We start from the raw sequence: 9,218 nt of genomic DNA on the forward strand, positions 1-9,218 counted from the left end.
TAGAAATAAGCAATTCAAAAACTAACCACCAGAATCTTCTCACCACTCTTGACCACTCCTCACTACCCTCCACAGCTGAAATTCACACCTTCTTACATGAAGAAGCCTTGGAAATTAGGAAGAGAGAGAAAAGTGTTGATTCTGTAATTATAAGAGGTTTAGGATCAGATGTTGATGCCCTTCCTCAGAAATTTAATGATGTTACCACCTTTTTTCTAGATAGTAATACGTCCATCACCCTCGACGAGGTGGTGCCTATCAAGTCAGACCTATTACGGGCCAAGATTAAAGACACTACCTCATTACGATCGGACAATTTACAGTTTCACCCAACCAACGATTTTCTTACGTGGTTCATGTTTTTCTGGTGATAGATGTAGTGAATTGCATGATTTTGTACCTCATTTCTGTCGCAAACGTCTACTTTTCGAGTTATACCTCTTTTCAAGCTATGCCTATCCCCTTCCCTAAACGATCTTGGGGGACCTGTGGTATACTTCACGGTGGTGTCGGCACTGGTGCCCCTTTACCGAATGTTGATGGGACAGGGACCCTGGTCCCTACTCATTAACATCTAACCATGCAACACCTTTCTTCCCTATCTCTACAGGATACAGTCTATTGTACATAGCTCTCTCTAACTTGAATTGTTTATCTAATAAGGTTGATTACCTTGTGTCAAAAAAAAATGTTTTGAGCATGAATTTTCAAATTTGTTACTGAATCTTGGCTTAACCCTGTTTCTCAAGATTCAGTTGTTAATATTAATGGGTATTCAATATTTCATAATGATTTTGCTTCTCTTATTCCTAAGTTTGGTGTTTGTAAATATATCAATAATAATATCAAGTTGTTCACAATGATCCAGAGCCATTCCCTAATACTTTGACCATATTTCTCCCCACATTTAACCTATATATATTAACTGTTTATCGTCCCCCCCCTCTTACACTCATGACACATACCGGGTATGTAGCACTTATTAATTACATGTATGACATTAGCCTGGGTAAGGAACTTCTTTTGATGGGAGATTTTAACCTACCTTCCATCTCTTGGAATGATGCCGTTCCTGACCTTAACATTAGTGAAACTGACGCCATGTTCTGGGCCTTTTTCCTAACTCTTGGTGCTCATCAGTTAGTTTTAGAACCCACCTTTACAACCTCAGGCAATTTACTAGATCTCATCCTTTCTTCTGAATATGACATAATCCAAGACGTCAACACTTATCCCCCATTTCCCCGCTGTGGTCATTGTGTTGTCAAAGCCTTATTACTATTCCAAGGCAATACCCTCCATGACAGAGCTAGGCCTCCCTTGTTGAACTGGGCTCGAAGTAAATACGACAAGATTCGTAATGCCCTGTGTTGTGTCGATTGGAACTTTGAACTTATGCACTTTGATGCTGACATGACAATGCCATTAATTTTGTAACATACTCTTTAAACAAGCTTGTTAATATGTATGTTCCTAAAAAGAAACCTTCAAGTAAGACTGTCCCTTGGGAAAAGCATATCCCTCGTAACATAACCAAACAGCGCAGTAAACTCTGGAATGAGTATAAATTACTTAGACAAACTAATGGCAGACTACACCACCTAGCTCTACAAAAACTACTATTCAAAGCTATTGAAATCAATGCACAACTAAATAATCTAGTTCTCCAGTCCAAAATTAATTATGAATCTAACCTAATTGAACAATGCTATACTAAGCCTAAACTCTTCCATTCCTGTATAAAAAAAAAAAAATAGAAAAATGATCTTCCTAAAGTTGGTCCTCTCATGAACAATGAGACCCACCCTGAACTTAAAGTCTGAACTGTTTGTAAATGCTTTCTCATCAGTCTTCATTGATGAGACTCCGTCAAATATTTACTCTCATCAGGTCTATCGTGGCACTCTTTCCTCTGTCCTGTTCTCTCCTAGGGATGTAGAACTCCAATTGAGGGGCCCTAAAAGTAGATAGCGCAATGGGGCCTGACCGTCTTCATCCTAGAGTTTTTAAGGAATGTGCCTCTAAGCTAGTCTACCCTTTCTCTTACCTCTTTAATCTATCCATGCCCTCTGGTACTCTACCACAATTATGGAAATTGTCTCATGTGTCTCCCATCTATAAGAAAGGGTCTTGCAGTGATTCCTTAAACTATAGACCAATTAGTCTCATCCCCATTCCATGCAAGATAATGGGGAGAGAGAGAGAGGGAGATGCATCTTGTAAATTAGCTATATATAATGTCTACATTTTTTTATTTCTTTTTATTGCAGGTTTTTCACAGCAACTCGGGGTTAGGGTTATGTCAGGTTAGTTAGGATAGATATGGTCAGATTAGGTTTAGTTGCAGGACAAGTGGATTTTTCTGGCAAACTAATATATACTTTCTGAGGCACTGTAGGTGGCCAGTGGCAAAAGCTGGGGATTTGGAACAAAAAAGATTAATTCAAAACATCAAAAGATACAAGTAAACATTTTCATCCATTATTATTGGTGGGGAGTGCCGTGAATATTCACCAAAATTCATGCGAATAAAGAAGGGAATTGTGTTCAATAAAATTTCCCTCTAATGTATTGTCACTGAAATTTTTTGTCATCTGCACAGATTTCAGTTTTATTCTCTCTCTTAACCTTTGTATTGAATATGAAAATGTTTATATTACTATGTATTGTTTCAGAAAAGACATACCACTTGTCATTATTTTCTCAGTGTCTGTCCAGTTGACATGCAACTTTACTTGACTGGTTGCAGTGAAGCATAATATTGACAATTAAAATTCATCATCAGGTTCAACTATACTGTTGAGGAGTACGAGTTGGCCCGCAGACAGAGGCTTGCAGAAGACAACATCCTGTATGAGCGACTCAACATCTACGTGAGGACCAGAAAGCATGCCTCTGGTAAAGGTGCTGAGCAGCGGAAAGTTTTGCGATGGGCATGTCACTTCCAGTGGGATGAACAAGGCAAGTAATTGTTTTTGATTGATCATCTGTTTGCAAGTCTGCTGTTATTTTTATAGTAGGATATCAATGTATTATTATTATTTAATATCACCACGAATTAGGCATACAATTGTCAATGGAAAAACCCCACGACAGATAGATCACGCCACCTTATAGGAATGTCGTCCGTCAGTGTTTACCGTCTCAGTTTTGTATACTTAGCACTCCGATGGTGCGTGGAGGTCACCTTGACATACGTGACCAATTGTAACCATTATTTTCCAACCTGTAACTCGCCACTCCTTCACGAGAGTCCGACTGACACACAACGACAGTCGCTCTCGCTCCGTCGCTTCTTGTACATAAAGGCTACGAATATAATTCGCCTTAAGGAAGCTGAAGTCTTAATCAACACCCTTTAAACGCCCCCCGACAAGCCCGTTACATTTGGTTGGCAGCGGTCACCCCGCGCCTGTGCCTTCGCTACCTCGTTCTCCTCCAAGCCGCGAGAACTCACCGCCAAACTCCGGGGACAGGCGTACAAGGGAAGAAGGAGTCACCGCACCTGCCGTCCGCGGCAACGCACAAGGCGCCAGCTACAAGCATCTCACAAGTCGCCACCTACGTGCAAATCACAAGGCGCCAGCTACAAGCATCTCACAAGTCGCCACCTACGTGCAACTCACAAGGCGCCAGCTACAAGCATCTCCCAAGTCGCCACCTACGTGCAACTCACAAGGCGCCAGCTACAAGCATCTCCCAAGTCGCCACCTACGTGCAACTCACATGGCGCCAGCTACAAGCATCTCACCAGTCGCCACCTACGTGCAACTCACAAGGCGCCAGCTACAAGCATCTCACAAGTCGCCACCTACGTGCAACTCACAAGGCGCCAGCTACAAGCATCTCCCAAGTCGCCACCTACGTGCAACTCACAAGGCGCCAGCTACAAGCATCTCACAAGTCGCCACCTACGTGCAACTCACATGGCGCCAGCTACAAGCATCTCCCAAGTCGCCACCTACGTGCAACTCACAAGGCGCCAGCTACAAGCATCTCCCAAGTCGCCACCTACGTGCAACTCACAAGGCGCCAGCTACAAGCATCTCCCAAGTCGCCACCTACGTGCAACTCACGTGGCGCCAGCTACAAGCATCTCACAAGTCGCCCCCTCCGTGCAACTCACACGGCGCCAGCTACAAGCATCTCACAAGTCGCCACCTACGTGCAACTCACAAGGCGCCATCTACAAGCCTCGAGCACACCAGCTATAAGCAACTCTACAGGCGTCCAGCCTACAAGCCTCGAGCACACCAGCTACAAGCCTACAGGCTCTACAGCCTACAAGCCTCGAGCACACCAGCTTCAAGCAACTCTACAGGCGTCAAGCCTACAAGCCCCGAGCACACCCACAGGCCTACGCAGCCGATAGCGAGGGCCACAATCTACAAGCCGCTCCCCCGCTTCAAGCCAGCACTGCTACGTACCCTGCAAGCCACTCCACGATACGGCAGAGGTATTCACACCTGCAACGAGGAGGCACGCCCCGCTGACCTTGGGACACCCCGCATGCCCCTCGCTCCACAGCTGGCGGCACCACCGCCGCTGCCGGGAGCATCGGCCCAAACCTCTTCCGGCAAACAGTCAGCAAGGGTACCCGCGGACATCTCCCGGTGACTGCAAGCTGTTCCCACTACCGTCTCTTGCAAGGCGTCTTCTCAAGAGGTTACACACCCAAGTCGTCTTGTCTGCCACCGCCGCCCATCTCTTCCTATAACAAGGACGACGCGGCCATCATACGTCTGGCGGCTGTGTACCAGCTCCCAGCCGCGCACCGCGGCCGCTCATTTTGCTGGGTCAGCAGTTTTTCAACCTCCATTGCGAGTCCTCCGATGTCAGCCCATCCCTCACCTCTCACCGCCGCTGTGGCCGCGGCCGAGGTTTCCTGACGCGCCTACAACGACTGCACGTCACCCAGGGCATCACAGGCCGTCGCCCTCTCCACTACATCAGCTGATTAATCTTGGTATTTGTGGATATTCCATTCTTGTCCAAATTTGCCGACTCGGCTCATTTTTCATTATTATCTGTGCAGAGGCACGATTTTTTATTTCTGTGTTCTTAACACTGTTCTTCAGTCATAATTGTGAGAGTAACGTTCATTCGCATACGATATTGATTCTTTCTTATTGTTTGCTAGCGAGTCTATTGAGTATAGTGTGAGTTCCCTGATCAAATGTAATCTTCATCAGTGTGCCCTGCCTCCGTTTTCTTTTCACCGCTCGAGAGAAAACGTGAGCTTCAATGGTATACTCACTTAACATACCACTTTGTTTATATCGTTATTCTTTCCTTATACCCATATCATTAGGGCATTCCTTTATAACCTTAACTTCTATTACGTCTATACAGGCACCTTGCTAGCCATTCTTTCTTGCCTTTTTAGGGTTTTCAATGCAAACTATTCATTCCTACACGTTCCGTTTATTGGTTCATATTTACAGCTATCAACATATGCTCCTATTTTGTAAATGATTTACACCATAGTATGAACAAAGACACTCTCGCTAAACTCGGCGACACCTTTAAACAGTTGGCTCGTCCTTCAAGTGAAGAGGGACTGGAACACGATACCACAACCGGTGAATTTACTAAGGTAATCTTATGTTCAGGCACTCATTATTTATCAATTACAGGCCGCAGACTTCGTTCACCCCCGGGTTCGTCTGCATACTTACAACCCACTCAAGGTTCAAGGACACCCTCACCGGCATCCCCTCGCACCGGCCGCAGTATTACAGGCTCAAAGTAAGGTCTCTCTCACCTGTAGTTTTTGCAACCAATCAGGACATTCTGAACATTCTTGTTTCGCGAAACGTAGGGAGTCAACACATTCAAGACAGGGCTCGGATAGGAGGTCAGGAGCTTACAGTGGCGGGCATCATTCATCACACAGGAACCCTAGGCCAACCCATCAGCGGAAGGCTGCCTTTTGCCATATCCACGGGAATTGTTTTCATGATTCAGACAGTTGTTCTGCAATACAAAAGGCCAAGGAGGAACAGAAGTACAAGTCCTCAGCGGACAGTAAACCACACTCCTCTTCTCAGAATAAAAAGACATGACTTCGTGACAGCCCCGAGGCGTACATCCAAGTGTCCCTTAAGGAAAATACTAATTGGGAGCAACTTGACTCCGTCATTGCCGCCTTGGGACGGACAAGCATAATTGCCCTCCCTTGCAAGGTGGGCAACACTTCCCTCACCTTAGCGGTTGACACAGGTGCCACGGTCAATGTCATATCCGACTCCGCTTACAGGTCACTGCCACGACAAGCGAGTGGGGAAAATTGGCCGCTCCAAGAGAACGACCTGAATGTGGTCGGCGTGACGGGCACCACTTTGGGTATCCTTGGGCGAGTACCACTAACAGTCAGCTTACATGAAAAAGTATGTCCCTTTCGAGATTTCTTTTATGTCTCTAGCAGGTTTGCTTTACCTGTGGATGGGATCTTAGGATTGAACGCCATGAAAGACCTGCACATCGCCATAAACCCTGTAAGCAACGCGATCGTGTATCAAGGCCGACGCATACAGGGGATGGTCAATCCATCGCCTCTGTCAACTGTAATCTCACCCTCAGAGGTGGAAATGACCAACCCACCACAGACTCAGGGGCTGCCACCGCCCAAGTGTCCCCTCTTACGGTCAAACCACACGAAACCATTGCAGACTTGTGGCGGACAGTAACGGCAGTCGTAGAAGGTCCTCATATAGTTCCGGATCGTGCTGCAAAACTTGTTAAAATCCGTTTGCCTAACGCCCTCCGGCGGGCAGTGATGTGTGTATCGACGGAGTTCTCACGTACACCGCGTGACGGTGGAGGTAACTCTTGCAACAGTCAAGGAGGGAGGTTTTGCAGAGGCATTGGTAATAAACACGTCTGGATCCCTGTTTCCTTAAAACACGGTGTTCGATTATGCCAGTGTCTAGTGTATGGGAGAAATGTCGCCCCGGAACCAGCTGAATACCCTTCAGCCCAAGTCTCAGGCATAACCTCGGCGTGTCAGGCTTCTCCCGAACAAGACACAGCTAATTTAGAGGCATTCCTAAAAGTTGCACACTATTCCGAAATTAAGCCAACCTTAGTCCAGCTTCTGGAACATTATCGGGGGGCGCTTGCTCTACCATGCGAGCCGCTTGTAGTTACGCAGGGTGCTGAACACCACATGAAGTTAAAACCCAATACAACTCATGGATATATCAATGCTAACAAGCTCCCCACAGTCAGAGGGAGGTGGTGCAACAACTTATCTCTGAAATGTTAGAACAAGGTGTCATCAAAGAATCGAATTCCACGTGGAATTCGCCCTTGTTCCTGGTTCCAAAGAAAGACGGCTCTTATCGTCCTGTGATTGATTTCCGGCGTGTGAACACCGCGACCGTGGATGATCATTTTCCGCTTCCCGTTCTTAGAGATCTTCTGATGTGTCTCGGTAGAGGAAATAAAGTCTTTACGAGTCTTGATCTGGTCAGTGGCTACTGGCAACTGCCCATGGCCCCCGAGTCACGTGAAATAACGGCTTTCAGCACGCCTCATGGCCACTATGAGTGGACGAGGATGCCGTTCGGGCTCAAAGGAGCTCCCTTGACCTTCCAAAGGACAATGAACAGTATTTTTGGTGACTTGCTGGGCAACTCTGTCTATGTGTATTTAGACGACATCATCATAGCAAGTAAAGACGTGCATGCTCACATGGAAACACTAAAAGCAGTCCTACACAGACTTCAAGAAGTCGGATTAAAGCTCAAAATCACCAAATGTGAATTTTTAAAGCCTCGGATCAAGTTCTTGGGGCATGTCGTGGACGAATTCGGCATCCATACAGTGGACGCCAAAATAAAGGCTATTGCCGAGTTCCCTCAGCCTACGTCTGCGGACAAGGTACGGTCTTTCTTGGGTGTCGCAGGTTATTACAGGCCTTTCATTAAGGACTTCGCAGCTCGCGCGAGTCCCCTAACCCATCTTTTAAAGAAAGACGTACCATTTCAGTGGCTCCCAGCTCAACAAACGAGTTTTGAGGATTTAAAGAAAGCGCTTACACAGGCTCCGGTCCTTGTCTTTCCGGATTTCAAGGACCCCTTTCAGCTTTGTACCGACGCTTCGGCTAGTGGAGTAGGAGCCGCGCTGATGCAAACAGATATGTCCGGCAAAAAGCATGTGATAGCGTTCGCCAGTCGAGTACTTACAGCTCCGGATTAGAACTATTCTGTTACCCACCTAGAGGCTCTTGCCATTGTGTGGGCTCTGAAGCATTTTCGTGACATTGTGATGAGGTACAAAATTGTGGTGTTTACGGACCACGCGGCCATAACTGATCTTTTCAAGGGAAAAAACCTACACGGTCGTCTGGCAAGATGGTTCTTAACGATCCAAACATACAATCCGGAGATAAAATACATCACCGGGAAAACAAATGTGGTCGCAGATGCCTTATCTCGGAATGTTCCGATAGGCGCGATTACCACCCCAGAGGTCATCCACAACTTCACTTCACCTGAGCTACACACTGCTCAGCGTGACCACCCTGTGTGGAAGAGGTTAATTTACGCCCTCGAGTCGGGAGACGAATCAAACCTTCCTGAATTGCCAGTTCCTTTTTCACAATTCTTCCTATCAGAGGACAACCTCCTTTGTAGGTCATGGCCAACCAAACCGGTACCTATAGACCAACTGGTCATCCCAGACATATACGTCCCCGTGACGCTTAAGCTGGTCCATAACACACCCATTGCGGGTCACCCAGGAAGAGACAAGACGCTATCTGTCACCAGACGAAAATTCTACTGGCCCACATTACGGGTTGATGAACAACATGTCGCACATTGCGTCGTTTGTGCTAAGCACAATGGGTCCGTCAAAGGGCCAGCACCTATGTTGCAATACCCATTACCAGAGGCGCCATGGGATGTTGTTAATATAGACTTACTACAGCTCCCCCAGAGCCAACATGGCTCGCGCTACTTATTGGTGTGCGTCGACCAGTTCTCTAGGTTTCTAGTTCTAGCGCCTCTCAAGGACAAGACAGCCACACGCGTGGCCCATGCCCTCGTGACTCACGTGTTGTGTCCACATTCGTCTCCTCGAATTCTTCTGAGTGACAATGGCACCGAGTTTAGGAACTCAGTATTGAGCGAAATATGCGCTCAGTTTAACATCACGCAATCCTTCATCACAGCTTACCACCCAGCTGCTAATGGGTTGGCGGAGAGGGCTAA

The 9,218-nt window shown here is 46.7% G+C and overlaps 1 protein-coding gene across 1 annotated transcript; it reads left to right on the forward strand.

The window, feature by feature from the left end:
- The first annotated feature begins 3,702 nt into the window (after window positions 1–3,702).
- Window positions 3,703–5,838, forward strand: LOC126994184 (uncharacterized). The gene is made up of 2 exons (XM_050853438.1): window positions 3,703–4,966; window positions 5,637–5,838. The coding sequence occupies exon 1, from the start codon at window positions 3,727–3,729 to the stop codon at window positions 4,615–4,617; it is 891 nt and encodes a 296-aa protein (XP_050709395.1). The 5' UTR covers window positions 3,703–3,726; the 3' UTR covers window positions 4,618–4,966; window positions 5,637–5,838.
- Window positions 5,839–9,218: the final 3,380 nt, after the last annotated feature.

This window comes from Eriocheir sinensis, unplaced genomic scaffold (genome assembly GCF_024679095.1).
Source record: "Eriocheir sinensis breed Jianghai 21 unplaced genomic scaffold, ASM2467909v1 Scaffold740, whole genome shotgun sequence".
Taxonomy (NCBI): domain Eukaryota; kingdom Metazoa; phylum Arthropoda; class Malacostraca; order Decapoda; family Varunidae; genus Eriocheir; species Eriocheir sinensis.